Source organism: Ahaetulla prasina, chromosome 12 (assembly GCF_028640845.1).
Source record: "Ahaetulla prasina isolate Xishuangbanna chromosome 12, ASM2864084v1, whole genome shotgun sequence".
In the NCBI taxonomy this organism is placed as follows: Eukaryota; Metazoa; Chordata; class Lepidosauria; order Squamata; family Colubridae; genus Ahaetulla; species Ahaetulla prasina.
The window spans coordinates 17,036,538-17,057,953 of record NC_080550.1 but is presented as its reverse complement, the minus strand read 5'-3'; the positions used below and the strand labels follow the sequence as shown (position 1 = coordinate 17,057,953).

Below are 21,416 nucleotides of genomic sequence, written 5' to 3'. Positions count from 1 at the left end.
CGGTACAGTCAGCTGAGTCCACTGCTGATTGTTGGGGCGAGTCACTGGCCCCGATGGAGAGGGTGCGCAACTTGGGCGTTCTCCTGGATGAGCGGCTGTCTTTGAAGACCACCTGACGGCCGTCTCCAGGAGAGCTTTCCACCAGGTTCGCCTGGTGCGCCAGTTGCGCCTTTCTAGACCGGGATGCCTTGTGCACAGTCACTCACGCCCTCGTGACGCCTCGCCTGGATTACTGCAATGCTCTCTACATGGGGCTCCCCTTGAGGGGCATCCGGAGGCTTCAGTTAGTCCAGAATGCGGCTGCGCGGGTGATAGAGGGAGCCCCTCGTGGCTCCCGTGTAACACCTATCCTGCGCAGACTGCACTGGCTACCTGTGGCCTTCCGGGTGCACTTCAAGGTTTTGGTGACAATCTTTAAAGCGCTCCATGGCATAGGGCCGGGTTACTTACGGGACCGCCTGCTGTTACCGAGTACCTCTCACCGACCCGTCCGCTCTCACAGAGAGGGACTTCTCAGGGTGCCGTCGGCTAGGCAGTGCCGTCTGGCGACACCCAGGGGAAGGGCCTTCTCTGTGGGGGCTCCCACCCTCTGGAACGAACTCCCTCCAGGACTTCCTCAACTTCCGGACTTCCGAACCTTTCGTCGCGAGCTCAAAACACACCTATTTATTTGCGCGGGGCTGGGTTAGTTTTTAAATTTATTGGTTTTATAGGGTTTTTTAGTATTTATATTGTTTTTATCAATCTGGCTATTGAATAAGTTTTTTATGTCTGATTTTAAATTGTATTTATATGTCTGTTTTTAATTGCCTGTGAACCGCCCTGAGTCCCTAGGGAGATAGGGCGGTATATAAATTTGAACAAATAAATAAAATAAATAAATAAATAAATATGGAAACCATCAATATAGATGCAATAATTGAACTGGAAAATGAAATCAAGGAACCTGGCAGAAAGGTTTACAGAGAAAACAATAAGGGTCGCAACAGTGTACCTGAGGAATCCCCAGGGATAATGGAAAAGAGCAAAAGATCAAACTATTTCATGAAATCAGACATGCCCAATGCAATAATAAAGCAATCCCTGTGTCTTATGATCCCTGAGCTATCCATATATAACAAATTTGGCATTGTCCTGAATATCCCATAAGGATGGATGGATGGATGAAATTTCCAAATATTCATGAAACTGTGAATTTGATTGTTAAGTATACTAATTAAACTGCAAACTTTCTGAAGACAAAAGAAAACTGCAGGTTCAAGTCCCACCAGGCCCAAGGTTGACTCAGCCTTCCATCCTTTATAAGGTAGGTAAAATAAGGACCCAGATTGTTGGGGGCAATAAGTTGACTTTGTATATAATATACAAATGGATGAAGACTATTGCTTAACATAGTGTAAGCCACCCTGAGTCTTCGGAGAAGGGCAGGATATAAATGCAAATTAAAAAACAAAACAAAACAGGATTCCCTTGTGCTCACTGTTCAGTTCGGCTTAAGCCCCATCAGATAGATTTTGAAATGATTAAAGAACACATATTTAGAAAGATCACCGGAACAAATGAACACTAAATAGGAAATCCTTCCATTAAAATGAATAAACTCCAATTTACATCTGAAACAAAAAGTCATATTTTCAATCAATTTTATTTAGTAACATAAAGAAACACTTCACTGGACAAATTTTCAGTTATAATCCCCATAGCTCTTTAAACAGACACAAAACTGGAGATTTGTAAAAATTTCCGCATTGATTTTCAACAAGCTCTTCATGAGATCAAACTGTATTAAAAAGGTTGATTTTTTTTTCTTTTTTTGAAAAACAAAACCAGTTTACACGATGCCAGGAAGGAAAAAGCTCTTTTCCTCTGATTTCAGACCAATATATATCACATACAATGGTTTTGGTAATTATATGATAGTATCCGGCCCTCTCAATTCCTGACAAATAGATGGGGAAGAAATGGAGGTAGTGACAGATTTTATATTCCTGGGCTCCAAGATTACCATAGATGGGGACTGCAGCCAAGAAATTAAAAGATACTTGCTCCTGGAGAGGAAAGCTATGGCAAATCTAGATAGCATACTAAAAAGCAGAGACATCACCCTGCCAACAAAAGTGCATATAGTCAAGGCTATGGTGTTCCCAGTTGTGTTGTATAGCTGTGAAAGTTGGACCATAAGAAAGGCTCAGCGCCAAAGAATTGAGGCCTTTGAACTATGGTGCTGGAGAAGACTTGGACTGCAAGGCGATCAAACCGGTCAGTCCTAGAGGAGATCAACCCTGACTGCTCTTTAGAAGGCCAGATCCTGAAGATGAAACTCAAAGACTTTGGCCACCTAATGAGAAGGAAGAACTCACTGGAGAAGAGCCTAATGCTGGGAAAGATTGAGGGCAAAAGAAGAATGGGACGACAGAGAATGAGTTGGCTGGATGGAATCACTCACTGAAGCAATAGGCGTGAGTTTAAATGGACTCCAGAGGATGGTAGAGGACAGGAAGGCCTAGAGGAATGTTGTCTATGGGGTTGTGATGGGTCAGACATGACTTCTCAACTAACTATTAGTTTTAATGACAACAACTATTCTTTTTAATGAGGGTCTTGTCAAACATCTAAGCAACATATGAAGGAACATTTTTATCAAATGGAGAGAGGCGGATGGAAAGAATAACTTGCTACTTAATAACTTTTCAAATTGCTTCAGTAGTGTCACAGTTTATTGAGTAGTGGTGGCTGATGTGAAAAATGAGTTTGGAGGGAGACCCATTTCTTCAGTTGGCGGTTCAGAAATATGGATTTGAACGTAACCCTCCCTCCTTGCCTTTTTATTCCTTTCCACCAAAATGCTGTTTTGTATTGATGCAAATTAAAGCTTTACAACCAAATCTGAACCTTCCCAGTTTTTCAGCTTTCTCCTGCTGAGACGTGAATCACAATATTGATACTGTAAATCATTGTATCTCAGCAATGCCAACCAGAGGGGGCATGCTACTAGGTGACTGAGATAAACAGCTATGGCTGGGGAAGGCATAAAATATTTTATCTGGGATTTTAAAGCCTGCTGTGTATTAAGAAAATGATTTACTTTTGCTGAAGATGAAATACCCTTCTGGACTCTCTGTGGGGGGTGGGGGTGTTTGTGTACATGTGCATGTACAAGTATCCTTTCCTTAAAGAAGAAAAATACTGAAAGGAAAAAGACTGGATCCAAGAACCATTAGTCACCAAAGTTTTGAAAGAAACCAAGTTGGAAGTTTGGAAAATATCCCCCTTTCAATTCCAGAAAGAAATATCGGAAGGTATAATTGTTCTGTCCTCCTCGCCTCAGTCCGAGTGATGACTTAATTAGCCAGCAACTATCAGCTCTGGCAGCAAACTAGCAAGCGTCTGCCAAGTGTCTCTGTTATCTGTTGTGTCCTCTCCTCTTGATGCCGATGGGTCAACCAGGAACAAACAGTACTTCAGCTCTAGTTAAGCAGTTGATTTGCTTGCCACGAAGTGGTATAGCAGCCCTGCTGCTTTCATATCCTGTGGGGCGGTGGCTCCATGACTCAGCACTTCCTAGGCCTGCACCACCCCTGCTTCTGTTATTCCTGCCTCTCCTGCCTACGAAACCTAGGGTCCAGCCAGGCCTGATTGCCATCAGCCAGGACTGGAGGTGTGGCCTGGGGGGGAAGAGTCAGGGGACGGAGGCCTCGTTATCTCCTCCACCTGGCCTGCCTCTGGCTCCTGGAGCTGCGCCAGGGAAGCTGGTGTTCCAGAGATAAGTCCTGATGGCCCTTCCCCCTCACTTTCCGAGTCACTTTCTGGCAGGGGCCCTGGCTCAGGGGGCGCAGACACAACAATAATATTAAAAGCAAACAAACACCATGGAGAATATATGCCTATGGAGATTCTCAGTCATCCAGGTCATGGTTATCCCAAAGATGTCTTGTTCTATCTATCTCCAATCTACAATACAGTCCATTCAACAGTTCCAAGAGCTGTCCATTCAACAGCTCCACACTGCTTTGCACCACTCAGGTGACCCTGATGAATCTCCAGGTGAGCTAGATGACTCATAAAGAATGCAAATGTCCAGCTGTCTGCAAAGAGTATAAATCCTTCCATTGCCCACCATCCATTTCACATCTTGGACAAGAAGCGAAACATCTTCAAAGAAAAAAAACCAGAAAGTCCAGTTGCCTCTTCAAAAAGTATATTTGGGATGGAGAATATAATATTTCAAAAAAGAAACTAACTGACATGAACCTATGGCTTTAATATGTGAACTAGGACTTGGTTCTTTTCCTTGGATGATACCCTTCTCCAGCTGTTCACACATCACTAAACGATGCAATTCATCACAACTCCCCTCAGCTACAAATTACATTTTTTAAATGGACGATATCTGTTTGAATGTATAATGATTTTGAATAAAACCATGCCAACATGCCCATAACTCAGAACATTTTTTGTATGAGGTCCTTGGTGCTCTCTCAGCCTGCTAGACTTCTTGCAGATGTTTCCTTAACCAAACTAGGTAACATTATTGGTGCTAGTGTAGCTACTGTAGGCCCAGAAAACACCATGGACCCCTCGTTTCAACCCTCAGCTGCAAATATTTTCCTTTATTGGTACATTTCGGTATTGTCAAGTGCCAGGGAAATAAGGAGATTCAGGCAGTTCAAATCAGTATAAAGATTTATTGCAAACTTAAGCTCTCTACAAGAATCTGAACTACTAACCGTCAAGGTAGATTAGTGGGAGTTAAGAAAACAAAGAAATTCAGGGTGGGCTGGGTTTAGATCTCTTGTGGGAATGAAGGGACTTATGATTGATGATGCATTTAACCCAGGGGTGAAATGCTCCCGGATCGGACTGGATTGCATGATCCAGTAGTGACTGTGGCCAGTGGTTCAGCGATCTGGTAGCGATGGTGGAGCGAAGCTCTGCCCACACACCTGGGTGTCACTACTTTTTTTTTTTATTTGCATTTATATCCCGCCCTTCTCCGAAGACTCAGGGCGGCTTACACTATGTTAGCAATAGTCTTCATTCTATTTGTGTATTTATATATGAAGTCAACTTATTGCCCCCAACAATCTGGGTCCTCATTTTACCTACCTTATAAAGGATGGAAGGCTGAGTCAACCTTGGGCCTGGTGGGACTCGAGCCTGCAGTAATTGCAGGCTGCTGCTGTTAATAACAGACTGCATTAGCAGTCTGAGCCACAGAGGCCCTGGTTTTAATCAGGAAGTAATGTGCTTTTTACCTTCTGCGCATGCACAGAAGGTTTTGTGCATGTGCAGAAGATTTTGTGCATGTTCAGAAGGTTCAGAAGGTTCTGCACATGTGCATTCCAAACCGGTAAGGAAGATAAGTAGATTTTACCCCTGGTTTGACCCCTCCCTTGGGCTCAGCCTGATCATCTGCTACAAGTATTTAGCCAACTTTGAGATTCTATTATGTCCATTGTTTGGTTACCCTGGTTCTTTTTAAGAAACAGGGCTGCATGGCAATTTGGATCTTTTCTCCAAAAGATACTTCAGAGCATACAAAAGATAAAAATATCCCAACTGTATCTGTCCCCAAGACAATTTGGACAATGGATTTCAAGCACTGAACTTCCATAGCTCGCTTCATAAAAGAAAACTGGAAATGACTAGATTATTTTGTTAACTTTAATGTCAGCATAGTAGACAACTAACTCCTGAGATTTCTTTATTTTTCAGCAGGGATTTGAATAAAGCGTTTAGGGAGAACTGTCAAACAGAAGAAAAAAAAAGCCATATGAAAATAGACATATTGATGAATGAATTGAAGAAACTAGAATTTAGACAAAAACAGAAGCCACTTTGGATTTAGACTAAAAGCTGGAAACTTTTAGTAAACAACTGGATAAACAGCTGGATCTAATGGATGGAATCGGACCAACATGTTGTGAAGTTGACAATTTTATATATATATGTATATATATGTGTGTGTATATACACACACACACACACACACACACACACACACACACACACACACACACACACAGGTTTTGGTATGTTCGGGTCTTTTCCCGTGTAAGATTGGAAGTATTTAGGCAACGTTTCGATGCGATATCACTCATCATCTTCAGGCTTTGGCTTTGTTTTTTGTTTTTCAGGCTTTGGCATCGAAATGTTGCCTAAATACTTCCAATCTTACACAGGAAAAGACCCGAACATACCAAAACCTGCATACATATACCCATGAAAACCTACGAGAACAAATATACATACATACATACATACATACATACATACATACATACATACATACATATATATATATTGAAAAAGGTAGTAAACTAAATAAAAAGCTGGTTTAGTAATTACAAAAAAGAATAAGAATAAATTATTATTATTATTGTTGTTGTTCACACAGTCAGCCAGATGTTTAGATTCCTTTTTTTAATCCATCTTTCAAGTCTTTATGATGATGATGATGCACAGAACAATGTGAAATTCTTAGACAATTTACCTTGAAGTACCCCTGCCTCCATTTCTGTGGGGCACTTATAACCTATTAGTATCAGTACAGGGATATAACGCATAGTCATCAGATTTTTTTGTTTGTTTTGCTTTTCAGTCCAACAGTCCACTCCAGCTTGTGTCCAGTTAATAATTTCAGCACTGTTTTGTATCGTAGCTATGGCCCAGGCATTGACAGCTTAGATGTTACTTCTGACTTTCATTTTTGTCTTTAGCAATTTTCTCACTCTTGATGTGCTCAAAGATGGTATTTGTAGCTAATCACATTTTTGACTTGTCCGTGCTTGATATTATCCAACTATGAAATGTGCAGATAATTGTAGGTTTCGTCCTGATGACGCCTGATGGTTTGGTTATACGGCATTTCAATTCCATTACTGTTTGTGATTTTATACCAATTTATTGCTACTGTAGCAAATTTCTCTAGGCCAAATTCCATTGCTGTATCGGTGCTGAAAATTCTCACGGTGACTTGTCAATGACTGGATTTCAATTTTAGATTTTCCAAAGAGCTTCAGATTATGCATATAAAGCAAATGTGAGATTTTATTTGTATTGTTGCTACTGGGTAGCTGACGTTTGTTTTCTTCAGTGAAAGTAGGATCAGTGGTAATGAATCACCAGGCAGATGCCTCACCTAATGTTGATAAGGACTAATAAGGGGCTTATTTTTCATTTCCAACCATCAATTCTTTCTTTGACTGCTTCCAGTTTAATGTTTTCGTTGACACCAGTTGTTTCCAAACTTCTGATGATCCAACTATGCGGTAATGAACCAAATACGTTGGTACAATTGCCTCTGGTTTCACTGAAATAGCTGATTTTAGTTCAGTTGGATGATTTGTGCCTCACAGCATTCAATTTTCCAAGTTATTGCTGTTATTTGTTGCTTCTTCAACTTTTCTGCTGCTGAGCCAATATTTTGTTTTAATTAGACTTGTGTTGAGCGCGCAGTCTATATATATATATATATATATATTTGTTTTCTGAGGTTTTCACGGGTGTTTGTATATAGGTCTTTGGTTGTTCGTGCTTCTGCTCCCAGAAGCACGAAGCTGAAGCCTGAAGATGACGAATGAGACTTCGTCGAAACGTCGCCAAGACACTTCCAATTTTACACGGGAGAAAACCCGAACAACCAAAGACCTACATACATACATATATATATATATATATTTATATTTATATTTATATATATATATATATATATATATATATATATATATATGTATTTCCTGTCACATTCTTTAAATTATTCGCATCTGATCTTAATTTCTTTATCTTGGTCTCCAGGCTGATCTTCCACTTTGGGATTGAATATAACTTTGCTTTTAGTTTTTGAATTTCAATTCCCATTATTGTTGTATTGTAGGCAAGCTGATTAGTCTGTTCAATAGATGTTAATCCTTGCAAGCACCTTATTAACATCCGTTATAAATGCCGGGTTGTTTTTAGACACTACTTTCATTGCAGGCAGTCTTTCTATTGGTAAAGGTAAAGTAAGGTAAAAGTTCCCCTTGCTCATATGTCTAATCGTTCCTGACTCTAGGGGGCAGTGCTCATCTCTGTTTCAAAGCCGAAGAGCCAGTGCTGTCCGAAGATGTCTCTGTGATCATGTGGCCGGCATGATTAAATGCCAAAGGTGCATGGAACCATGTTACCTTCCCACCAAAGGTGGTCGCTATTTTTCTATTGCATTTTTTACATGCTTTTGAATGGCTAGGTTGGCAGAAGCTGGGACAAGTTAATGGGAACTCACCCCATTATGCGGCACTAGGGATTTGAACCACTGAACTGCTGACCTTTCGATCGACAAGCTCAGCGTCTTAGCCACTGAGCCACTGCATCTGTTGGTAGTTCTGCACATAACACATTTTTCTTTTCTAATTCTTCTTGTCTGGAGGTCAGTTTATAGTTTGCTGCATTGCTGTCCTGTATGAATTCTGTTGTTATTACTTCTTCTAAGTTATTATTTATGTTGTTCGTATCCGCTGTTTCCTCTATATTTATAATTGTTGTTCCTTCAAATGTTCTACTACTGTTTTGGATCTTCCATTTTCTCAAAATAAAAATAAAAAATGGAATCTCTTTCAGTTGTGTATCCCTGAATAATTTATTTCTGGTAATGAACTTCCTTTGATCTGCTAACAATTGCTCATTGATAATTGATTCTGGATAGAGTTAGATCATCATCATTCTTATTTCTATTTAGGATGGCAACAAATGTGTTTCAACAATGGAGAAGGTAATAAATCAATTTGTTAAATATTATTTTAAATTATATAATAAACACACTGAGCCAGGAGCAGATGGAAGTTTGGTTTAGCTATGATTTAATTTATAAAATTAAAATTATAAAATTAAATCAACAATATGAAGTTCTCAGTAAATCAATAATTGAATCTGAAACATTTGTGTTTCAACCATTTCTATTTTATTTCAGCATAAGAAAGGGAAAAAAATAACACATCTAGATTTGTCTGCTAAAAGGGTTATGAAAAAGAGATGACTTACAATAAGTAGATTTACATAACTACATATTATGATATGTTTCATGTAAAATCTCTTTAGAAGGGAAGTTGAATACGGATATTGATTTTTGTATAATCTGTTTCCCCTTACCATTCACTCTCCTGATCACAGTTCTTTAGCTCACTCATCCAGCTGTGCTACCCACTCTCATCATGTCCCTTGATAGTACTTTGAAAATCACGAAGAGTCATTGGTGATGATCTAACAATATTAATGAAGGCTACAGAACAGATAAATTATCCAGGCCAGAAAATATTCTTGGCATGCTAAGAAAACAGCACTATATCTGAAAATAGTATCCTTATCACTTATCCTGAAATATATGGAATGCCAAAGTCTGCGCTAAAAGTAAACGATCACAAGATTCTGCTCTACTTAATAATATAGGAGTCTATAATAGGACTGTGTCTGCTTCAAAAATTATTTGGAACGTGTGTTTTGGATCTTGCACAAGCACAATCTCTTTCATCCCTGAAGAGATTCTGACTTTTCATAGGGTTTCATGTGAGCCTGGGGAAAGACCTCACTGCTTTAAGGAACCTATTAATTAAAATGAATTTGTAGCAGATGAACAGGCCGAGCCTGAAGGAGGGGTCGGGGTCAAGAACTTCATCAGTTTAGAGTCACTTTGCATCCACAAGAGAGCTAAGTTCAGCCCCATTTGAATTCCAGTATGAATTCTACCAACCTTGACTGTTAGTAGTTCATGTATCTGACTTTTGGAGGGAATTTTTGGAGGGAAAATACTCGTTAATGATTGGCTGGTGCCTCAGCCAGAATTGTATTATTATTATTATTATTATTATTATTATTATTATTATTATTATTATTATTATTATTATTATTATTATTAATAATAATAATAATAATAATAATAATTGAATTTTTATACCGCCCTTCTCCCGAAGGACTCAGGGCGGTGTACAGCCGGAGATAAAATACAAAATATATGCAGCAAGATTATTAATAGGACAATATTGGAAGAAAAAAGAAGTACCAACAATACAAGAATGGATATTGAAAGTTGCCAATTTGGCTGAGATGGCGAAGATATCAGCTTTTTTGAAAGACAATACGCAAGAAAGATACTTAAAGGAATGGAAAAAATGGATTGACTATATTCAACGTAGATATCAGACCAAGAGTTATCAGACTGTTTTTGAATGATTATGATGTATTATGTTTGATTGCTTTGGGGGGAAGTTAGGAACTGATGATTGTAGGGGTATAATTAAGTTGGGACGAAAATTTTTTAGCATATGTTTGTTTTATCTTTAACTATACCTTGTGTTCGTTCCGGGAAGTCGGGGGGGGGGGGTTGCGAAGGGAGGGGGAGGAGGGGGGGAAAAAATTTTGTAAAACTTTTTGAATTAAAAAAAAATACAAAATATGTACAATTAAAACAAATTAAAACATATCAAAATTACAAAACGGCTAATAATTAAAATTAAATTTAAAATATTTAAAATATTAATAAAACCCCAATTTAAAATCAAACTATTATGCCAGTCCCGCTTGAATAAATAAGTATGTTTTAGCTCACGACGGAAGGTCCAAGATCAGGCACTTGACGAGGCCAGGGGAGTTCATTCCAGGCGTCGATGCTCCCACAGAGAAGGCCCTACCCTGGGGCCGCCAGCCGACACTGTTTGGCGGACGGCACCCTGAGGAGACCCTCTCTATGAGAGCATACGGGTCGGTGGGAGGCATAGGGTAACAGCAGGCGGTCTTGTAAGTACCCGGGTCCTAAGCCATGGAGCGCTTTAAAGGTGGTAACCAAAATCTTGAAGCGCACCCGAAAGACCACAGGAAGCCAGTGCAGACTACGGAGCAGTGGTGTTACGTGGGAGCCACGAGCGGCTCCCATTACTACTCGCGCAGCCGCATTCTGGACTAACTGCAGCCTCCGGGTGCACCTCAAAGGCAGCCCCATGTAGAGAGCATTGCAGTAATCCAACCGAGACGTAACCAGAGCGTGAGTGACTGTGCATAAGGCATCCCGGTCAAGGAAGGGACGCAACTGGCGGACCAAGCGGACTTGGTAAAATATAAGGAGAGCTTCTCCTTGAGTTCTTTTGCTGGGTGCACACCATACAATAAAGAGCTGTTGTTACAAATGACCTGTCTCCTGCCTCTCAATCACCCAACCTAACAGTTCAGATTCTTGTTTACAGATAGTTCATTTTGGAATCCACTCAGGGTCCTGATTTTTTGCGCTTGACAGAACTGAAATTAAAGCATTGGCTTGCTCAGAGACCACAGATCAGCAAATAGACATTTAAAAAAAACACACAACTAAAGAAATGCAGTCTATAAGCGTCATAAACATTAGAAAGGCTGAATCAGTATGCATATCACAAAGAATCCAGATGAGAAAGGGAAGACACACATGCTAGTTTTTGTATATTTAATTAAAACACATGAAATGCCATCATACATGGTGGATTTTATGGGGCAGGAAATGCTCACAAGGCTTAAATAGGGTTATTGGCACAGAAAGATATATACTTTCAATAACCAGTCAGGAATTTCTGCCTCCAATTTTTTTCTCTTGTGACTTAATAACTTGAAATTTCTTATCTGATTAACTACCAGCCTTGTATAATCCTATTGCACAGATGGCGGCTTCAAAGAATTTGGTGTAGGCCTGCACTCATGAGGCAAAGAAACATTTCCAAAGCAATTAAAAATGAAGAAGTGCCTAAAGGTGATGGATTTAAGAACTTTTCCTCACGACATTTTCTGATCAGCCTGAATGCTTACGTAGATATTTTTTTTTAAAGCACCTTGAAAACCAGCAAGTTTAATCTGTGTCATATATTTTCTTAAGCCAGAAAATGTTTTTGGTGTTGTGGTCCGCCAGGAGCCTGCGGAGCTGGCAACAGAGTCGGACAGTGATGAGACTGAGATGGGGCCAGGGCCATCGGAGAGGGAGGTGCGGACTCCAGAGCCCCCAGAGACTGATAGTAGTGAGGCAGAGGAACAGGAGGAGCCTGTTCCTAATGCACCAATGAGAAGAGCTGCCAGAAGGCAAGAGCAGCTCAAGCAAAAAGGACAACTCGGGAGTAAAGCCAAGAGGTGATTGGCCCCTCCCATAAGGCTTAAAACAGACCAGCAACAGCGTTTGGGTTTTGCCAGAAAACAACGTTGGTAGCTTTGTCTTCTGCTTTGTCTACGTCTTGCATTTATTTTTGTGACTTCTGAACGTTTGCCAAGAAAGGCCTTTGGTAGTTTGCCTAATTAGACCGAGGTTTGCAATAGGACTGAGGAATTTGTGTTGGGAGGAATTTGTTTTAATTTAGTTGAACTACACTGGGAATGAAGTAATTCTTAGCTGTTCGAATAAAGTTTGTTTGTTTTCTTCACGGACTGAGTTTCCTACTACCTACTTGGGCCTGGGTCACAACACTTAGATCAGATGCACTTGATAGCTATTCTATATAGTTTTTTGGACAAGGAAGAAGAGAAAGAGAAAAATGGAGTAGATGGATCTTCAATACAGTGGCCATGGACATTAATCCACTTTTTTAAAAAAAATAAAATATATAAATGTTCTTTTAATTATATTTAACATTTAAACTAGCCTGCTGCAAAGCAAAACATCAGTCTCCAGAATCATTTTTATATCAAAGCATACCCTTGGGTGTATTTGTTATTTTTTGCAATCAAAAGTTTCTTGGCAGTTCACAGTATGACCAAAAGAACAATACAATAAAGGACCTATCAGATATCATTTACATTATTTCTAATGAAAACAACAACAACAACAGCCCCTCTCATGGCAAAATGAACAAATGGATTATGGTAGCTGCATTTTCTATCTGTAGTACAGTTGGAAAATAAAGATGGCAGGACTATACATGTCAATTTTATTTGTAAATGTGCCCACTAGCTTGGTGGGGTGGAGGTGGGCAGGAGAATAAAATTACTAACAATGGGTGCCCAAGGAGTCTACAAAATATGGAACAACTTGATTCTGGCAAACCGTTTTTTAATGGCAGTTTTTTATTGTTTGTTCGTAAGTTTTACAGTGCTCAGCAGTCCAAAAGAAGCCGGATGTAGGAGAAGGCATGGCAGAACCTGGGATTGGAGTTAAAAGAGGGATCAGCCTCAGGGGTGGGCTTTAAAATTTTTAGAAAGGGGTTCTCTGCCCAGTTGCTTGGTGGGTGTGGCCATGGTGGGCGTGGCCTAGTCAGCTTCCTGCACCATGGTGGGGGAGGGGCATTTTTCCCTCCCTGGCTCCAATGACTGAAAACAGCCTCCCCAGGCTCCGGAGGCCCTCTGGAGGCCAAAAATTAACTTATAGTAGGCCTGCTTTTTGCCCTCCTTGAGCTTTTGTGCACAACCTGCAATTACCTGCATCAAAAACAGGCCCCATAGGGACTCCTGGGAGGGGAGGGGCAGGATGGGCAGAGCCAGCCAGGAGTGGAATTTGCATGGAATCTAGAGGTTCTCCCGAACCCCTGTGAACCCCCAGCAGCTCACCCCGATCAGCCTTGAATCCCTACGTAGCTACAAATACACTAAGTCCACCCTCCGTTGAATCCCATTGACCCTTATCTAAGTCAAGGCAGGTGCTAACCCTTAGCTGAGAAGATTCCTGCATAGACACAAGTAGCAATAAATCAATACATCAATTAAATTGGACTTTCATGCTTTACTCTGGGATTCTAGTTATTTTTTAAAGTATATTATTCATCTTTTCTTTCATTCCAAGGGAAATCTTTGTAGACCATATCATCTGAAGCTTGCAAAATATTGGGCTTTAATATATTCTGCTCCCTCTCTCTCTCTCACACACACACCAAAAAAAGTCAGACACAACAGAGAGGATACCATTATTTTCTCTTTACAAGTATGATATTTATTCATACTTGTAAATATCATAAGTATGATATTTATTCATAGTTGCCTTCATTTGTTCAGTTGGCTGAATTTAAGGGAACTCTATGGTTTGATGTTAAGGAAATCCCACTCCCCACCAAAAAAAATATTATTTCTTTTTTTCAGGAATTACTTCCTCTTCTTTTTCTCCCTTTCTTATTTGTTCTTCCATGGCATTCAGAATGATCAAAGACTGTACAGTGGTTGTCCATCAGATGCATAGAATAGAATAACAGTTGGAAGGGACCTTGGAGGTCTTCTAGTCCAACGCCCTGCTTAGGCAGGAAACCTTACACCACTTCAGACACATGGTTATCCAGCACCTTCTAAAAAACTTCCAGTGTTGGAGCATTCACAACTTCTGGAGGCAAGTTGTTCCACTGATTAATTGTTCTAACAGTCAGGAAATTTCTCCTTAGTTCTAAGTTGCTTCTCTCCTTGATTAGTTTCCACCCATTGCTTCTTGTTCTATCCTCAGGTGCTTTGGAGAATAGTTTGATAGTTCTTCTAGATAGTTCTTCTTTATGGCAACCCCTGAGATATTGGAAGACTGCTATCATGTCTCCCCTAGTCCTTCTTTTCATTAAACTAGACATACCCAGTTCCTGCAACCGTTTTTCATATGTTTTAGCCTCTAGTCCCCTAATCCTCTTTGTTGCTCTTCTCTGCCCTCTTTCTAGAGTCTCCACATCTTTTTTACATCGTGGCGACCAAAATTGAATGCAGTATTCCAAGTGTGGCCTTACCAAGGCATTATGAAATAGGATAATTCTTATAAATATGACCTTAAATCCAGAATAAAATCCAATGAAAATGCTGAACGCTGCATTTCTGTTACCCCCCACCCCAAAAAAAATCAATTTAGGATCACTTTTTTTAAAAAAAATACCAAGAAATATGAAATGATCTGTCTGGACCTGGAAAGATATCAGACGACAACCAAACACGGGTATGATAAGGCCACTCAAAAGAATTCTATAATGCTAAACTTACTGAAAAATTAAAGAAATCAGAATAGTTAAGATCTAGTCATACGGGAAGAGGAACATTAACTTACGTTTATTAGAAAATTTATGAATCACAATATTGAGAAATTTTTACAGTAGCTGCCTGAAAGCTTAACTGTCTGGTACAGTTAAACAAAGTGACATAATATGTAGAAGTTTACAAATTGAGGAACCAATATTTCAAGGTCAGACAAAGAAAAAATTCTTCTTATTTGAAAATCTAGAAAACTGGACAGAATTGACTTTAGATAAAAGTAAAGGTTCCCCTCGCACATATGTGCTAGTCATTCCCAACTCTAGGGGGCAGTGCTCATCTTAGTTTCAAAGCCGAAGAGCCAGCGCTGTCTGAAGATATCTCTGAGGTCATGTGGCCGGCATGACTAAATGCCAAAGGTGCACAGAATGCTGTTACCTTCCCACCAAAGGTGGTCTCTATTTTTTTTTACTTGCCTTTTTTACATGCTTTCAAACTGCCAGGTTGGCAGAAGCTGGGACAAGTAACGGGAGCTCACCCTGTTACATGGCAGCACTAGGGATTCGAACCACTGAGCTGCCAACCTTTCAATCGACAAGCTCAGCGTCTTAGCCACTTAGGTGACTGAGCCACTTTATCTAGGTGGAAAAATGACCTGACTAAATTTAATGCCTAAGTTCTTCACAGGGGGCGGGGGGGGGAGTCAAACCCAACTGAAGATTGGAGATGGTATGTCAGGTAACATGCATTATTGAACCCTTTGAGCCACAGTGGTGCAGTGGTTAGGGTGCAGTACTGCAGGCTACCTCTGCTGATCAACAGCTGCCAGCAGTTTGGCAAATCAAATCTCACCAGGCTCAAGGTTGACTCAGCTTTTCATCCTTCCGAGGTGGGTAAAATGAGGACCCAAATTGTTGGGGGCAAGAGGCTGACTCTGTAAACCGCTTAGAGAAGGCTGTAAAGCGGTATACAAGTCTACGTGCTATTGCTATTGCTATTGCTATCGTTCAGTAGGCAGAATTGTTTTAAAGCAGGAGTACCTTATAGAGCTTGAAGATCCATCTGGATCATGGGCGGTCACCTGACCAATCACGGAGTTAATGGCAGCATTTTCATGCACTTCCAGTAGATACGTTGGTGATGAAAAGACTGGGGGTTCATCAGCATCTTCCACTACAATTTTTAATGTCGCCGTATCTTTGAAGGGTCCCATGCTGATAAAACGTGGATCAATATAGACATTGCTTGCTTCTACCTTCAGCGTATATGAATTTTTGGTCTCAAAATCCAAGGGCTGTTAAGAATGAGAAACACAAAAGCTTTTTTCTAGATGATCACAACAGCAAGAACAAGACAATGCATTGACGATACATCTGCTTCTCTTCCATTTCTTGACTTTAGTACAATTCCCTTTTCCCTTCCTTTTCTTGTGGCTGCCAATTCCATGAGTGTTTATTAACATCTCATTTATTTGGTAAGGCTTAGTAAAACCTCACCAAATTGGAGATTTTCTATCTCCATTTATTATTATTATTCTTTTAAGAAAACAACAACACATATAAAGGTTTCTCACTTGGATTCCCTCCCCCGCTTTTTTTTCTTTTTCTTTTGCTATGGAAAGATATATATATTTTACTGCTAATGACCTACATTGCATATTAATAACTCAGCTAATTGTCATTCTGTTCACTGTAGCTAAGGAGCAAAGAGAGAGAAATGAGCAAGTTTCATGTGGCAGAAGAATCCTATTGTTTGCAGAAATGTGTGGGGGGAAAAAACAAACCCAGACTGAAGGTATTGTTCTTTGATTAAGATCAAACAAGTCAGAACAATTGAGATCTAGTTATATGGGGAGAGGAACATTGTGGTATCCATTTAACTGAAGTTCATAAGAATAGTTGTGTATTATAACCATCAAGAGATTTCCACAATATCTCTCTTGAAGCTTAACTTTCTGGTGCAGTTAAACAAAGCAGCATTGGAGGAATGGAAAAGTTTTCAAGGTGTGCAACACACATTTAGCTATGTTTGGGATTTAACACATCAGTATGAGCAAAAATGGAAGCATTCATGTCTGAGAGGCCAACTGCATTCAGATTCAAACCGTAATAATTCCACTTCAAAAAAGGCAAGAACATAATTATATACATACATAGGTAAAGGTAAAGGTTCCCCATCGCACATATGTGCTTGTCATTCCCAACTCTAGGGGGCGGTGCTCATCTCTGTTTCAAAGCCGAAGAGTCAGTGCTGACTGAAGACATCTCCGTAGTCATGTGGCCAGTATGACTAAATGCCAAAGGCGCACAGAACACTGTTACCTTCCCACCAAAGGTGGTCCCTATTTTTCTACTTGCATTTTTTACGTGCTTTCAAACTGCTAGGTTGGCAGAAGCTGGGACAAGTAATGGGAGCTCACCCCATTACACGGCACTAGGGATTCGAACTGCTAAACTGCTGACCTTTCGATTGACAAGCTCAGTGTCTTAGCCACTGAGCCAATATACATATATATACATATAACAGGAAAAATAGTTACAAATAAAAACGATAACAAACCTCTGAGAGAAAAAAAGAGAACAATTTTGCGTTCATGGCATAAGTGATTTTCAAAATTGCATTTAAAGTCCGCATTTAAACATGGCCCACATTTTTTTCTCCTGACTTAAAGAGACCCCACTATTGGTTGAAGGAGACTTTAGAGTTGGTCATTGAGAGCACAACTTGCAAGGAAGTTCTCTGGCTGTTAAGTTGAAGCTCAAAGAATTAAGAAGGTGAATATAGTTTTTAATTATTGAGAAACTGATGGAGCACAGTTTTAGAGATCTAAGCAATGTGAATCTTCATTTTCATAGATGTTTTAGGCCTTCTTCTCATTAGAATTACAGGTTTTAGAGAGTTACCTTGAAGAGGAGAGTTGTTAAGTGCATAAATGCACTGAAGATCTGAATAATGATGATTATATTAGCGAGTGAGTTAGTAAGTCTCTTCACATTTGCTCCCAATATATTATAGTACAGGTCTCTATTCCTTATTATTATTCTTGGTCACACGGTCAGCCAGATGTTTAGATTGGACTTGGCATTCTCATCTACCTATCAAATTCCTAAGGACCTGGGGTAGACAGATATTGTTTGATGGGGCTAAGCTGTTCAAAATAGTTGCCTTTTGCAATTGACGGATGGTGATTTTGCCAATGCCAATGTGTATTATTATTATTATCTCTTTTATTCATTAAACATGAAACTCAGTCAACTGATCATTTAAAAATGCTATTTTAATGACCTTTTAATAATGTTTTTATTATTATTGTATACTTTATTCATTAAACATGAAACTCAGTCAACTGAACATTCAAAAATACATCACCAATGCCATTGACTGGTGCTGATGGTTGATATGGGTTGCTGCCAGCATCCTAGGTATCAACCAAGTACCTTCTTAAGATGTACGATGTTCCAAGTAGCGCAGTTTTTTGCAGTTCCGCTGGTGTTATTGAAGGAAGCTGCAATTTATAAGATATATTTTATAAAATTCTTGGACATGGCACCAAGTCCCCCAACGACAATGGGTATCACTGTTACATGTTTCATCCATAGCCGTGTAGTTTCAATGGCCATGTTGCGATATTTCATGATTTTTTCCAGTTCTTTTTCTTCAACTCTGGCATCTCCTGGTACTGCGATGTCAATAAATTGTACACTTTCGGTTTTTGACAACTGTGATATCTGGCGTGTTGTGTTCCAAGTGATGATCCGTCTGTATTCGAAAGTCCCACAAGATCTTCACCTTTTCATTTTCTATAACTTTTTCCACTCTATGTTCCCATGACTTTTTACAGATACAGATAAGTCATATTTTTTACATAATGATCAGTGGATTAATTTAGCAACTTGGTCGTGTCTACTACTACTACTACTACTACTATTATTATTATTATTTTGTGCTTAAGGATTCCAAAAGACAGTATTATGAGAGAGATAACTGGATATAGAAGTTGATGTGCAATTAAGTCAATTGTACATGCTATATGCAAAATGCCAAGAAAAAGAAGAGAAAAACCCTCAGATTCCCAGCATCTCTACAGAGCAAGAGTGATTGGATATTCATATTCGCAATTTGCCAATCATTTCAATAGGCCTTGGAGAGAAGCACTTCTGATTGGTTTTGCTCATAAATATTTGAAACATGCAGATAAGAAATAATAATAAGAGTTATAAGACTTTTTTTTTAAAAAAAATGAAGCATCACAAATTTTATGACCATCTAAGATTAATATCTACCGCAACTTCAAGAACATTGACATGTGCGGATTCACAGCCCAGCCCTTTGATGCCTCACATTGATTAACATTTCAAATGTACAAATTTGTCAAGCTTTCGAAAGATATATAAATTTGCATCACAATGTCCCATAGAACGGAACAAAGAGGAGAAAAGAAACAAGGAAAAGCTTAAATCTGCAATGCAAATATCAAGAGTACAAATAAAAATTCCAGAACTCTTTCAGAAAGTCCCTTAAATATATATTCATATTTTCATTATCTTTTTAAAAAAATCAACGGAGTTTTTAAATCTAGTTCTAATGTAACTTTGCCATTTTTAGTAAACACGACAAGCACTTGCCTCTCTGCCAACTCAGAAATTACTATGTCTTTGTACCAATGAATAGGTTGTTGGAAATCAGCATATACACAATTTGCCAATCACACAACGGTATCATTTGAACCGCTGCAAATTCAGCAGCGATAAATCATACCAGTCCAAAGCCTTTGCCAGCTTAGTGCTCCAAATGCACAAAGTTATTATTATTTAAAGCATACTTGAAATTAAAAACAATAACAGATATGCATCTATTATGGTGTGTGTTAGGTGAAAACTATGTGCTTGATTGCAACCAGGATCTACTAATGAGTGCTGAATACAGCAGAAACTTAAAATCTCTAGAATAGTCACCCTCCGTGAATCTATAGAAGAAGTAAATAGTAGCTTCTGATATAAAGCAGAGAAAGGCAACATTTAATGGCTGGGGAAAATATTTAATTTATATATATATATATAAATACACACATATATTTTATTTATTTATTTATTTATTTATTTTATTTGCATTTATATCCCGCCCTTCTCCAAAGACTCAGGGCGGCTTACACTATGTCAGGCAATAGTCTTCATCCATTTTGTATACTATATACAAAGTCAACTTATTGCCCCCCAACAATCTGGGTCCTCATTTTACCTACCTTATAAAGGATGGAAGGCTGAGTCAACCTTGGGCCTGGTGGGACTTGAACCTGCAATATTGCAAGCAGTTGCTGTTAATAACAGGCTGCATTAGCCTGTTGAGCCACCAGAGGCCCTCATATATGTGTGTGTGTGTGTGTGTGTGTGTGTGTGTGTGCGCGCGCGCGCGCGCGTATGTAAATATTTTTATTTTATTTTAATGCAAATAATCCATCTTCCATTAAACAGCATGTCATCTGGGTACAAATGTCTTGTGCAATAACAATTACAATTTACAGCCATATTCATTGTTTATCTATTCTTAACCTAATATTGATATACATTGCATGTCTAATACTGTAACGATTCTCTTCTTAACTTATTTTTATATTTCACTAATCTACTTTTATTTCTAACTTTCATATTTATTTTCTAGCCATCGGTAAAATAGTTCCCATGCATTATAATATTCAGTTTGTTCCTTCTCTTCAACTGCAAGTGTTAACCTATTCATTTCTGCACAGTCCAATATTTGGAAAATATGTAATTTGTGCCCCAGCAGGTGGGCTGAATCACATTGTTCAAATGGAGTTCATTGAGAGATTAAAACAAAACAAAATATGAAAGATATCTTAAGCTTATCTTATGGCCTCTGTGTGTTTCCCACTTCAAAATGGAAGTTCAGCAGTGGAATTGGAAGGGACCACCCACTGCTCCTCTGCATGAAAGAGAAGCAAATCACAGTGATGATTTTGCACTCGTGTCAGAAGCACCGAGGCAGTTCCGGGTTGAAAAGATTAGTCAATGACATCACCGTTGCCCTGGGGAAGCCTTGTTGAAGGGTCCTTTCTTGTCCCCAGCGGGAGCTGAAGTGAAGGATGAAAGATCAACCTCACCCCACGGCAGCTGTCAGGTCTTGAACATGGACTTGCTAACCTGTTGCCCAACCTTCCGACCATTTGAGTTGCCATCCTCCTAATTATGATAATGATGATTTTGCAGCTATTAAAATACTTTTCACCAGTTTCTTTTGGGGAGCCAGATGGAGAAAATGCCAACTAAGCATAATGATGATAGAACACATTCTGTATTAGGAAAGAGTATATTGTTGTTCAGAAGGGTGGGGTGTTTTTTTTTTTGTGTTTTTTTTAGGGAATTTAACAGATTATTGTAAAATTGCACTCTCTTTGCATGAGATCAGGACTAGGGTCCTGCAGTGAAACCAGTTGGATGGACATTGAGAACAAGAGAAGGACATAGGATACAACATTGCTGGCATTTACAACCACTGGA

General features: G+C 39.3%; 1 protein-coding gene across 1 annotated transcript in view; it reads right to left on the bottom strand.

Moving 5' to 3' along the window:
- Positions 1-21,416, bottom strand: part of CDH8 (cadherin 8) — a 307,900-nt gene that overhangs the window by 76,333 nt on the left and 210,151 nt on the right. The window contains exon 7 of the mRNA XM_058155277.1: positions 15,942-16,195. Coding sequence (XP_058011260.1) covers positions 15,942-16,195 — 254 coding nt within the window. The remainder of the gene's footprint in view (positions 1-15,941; positions 16,196-21,416) is intronic.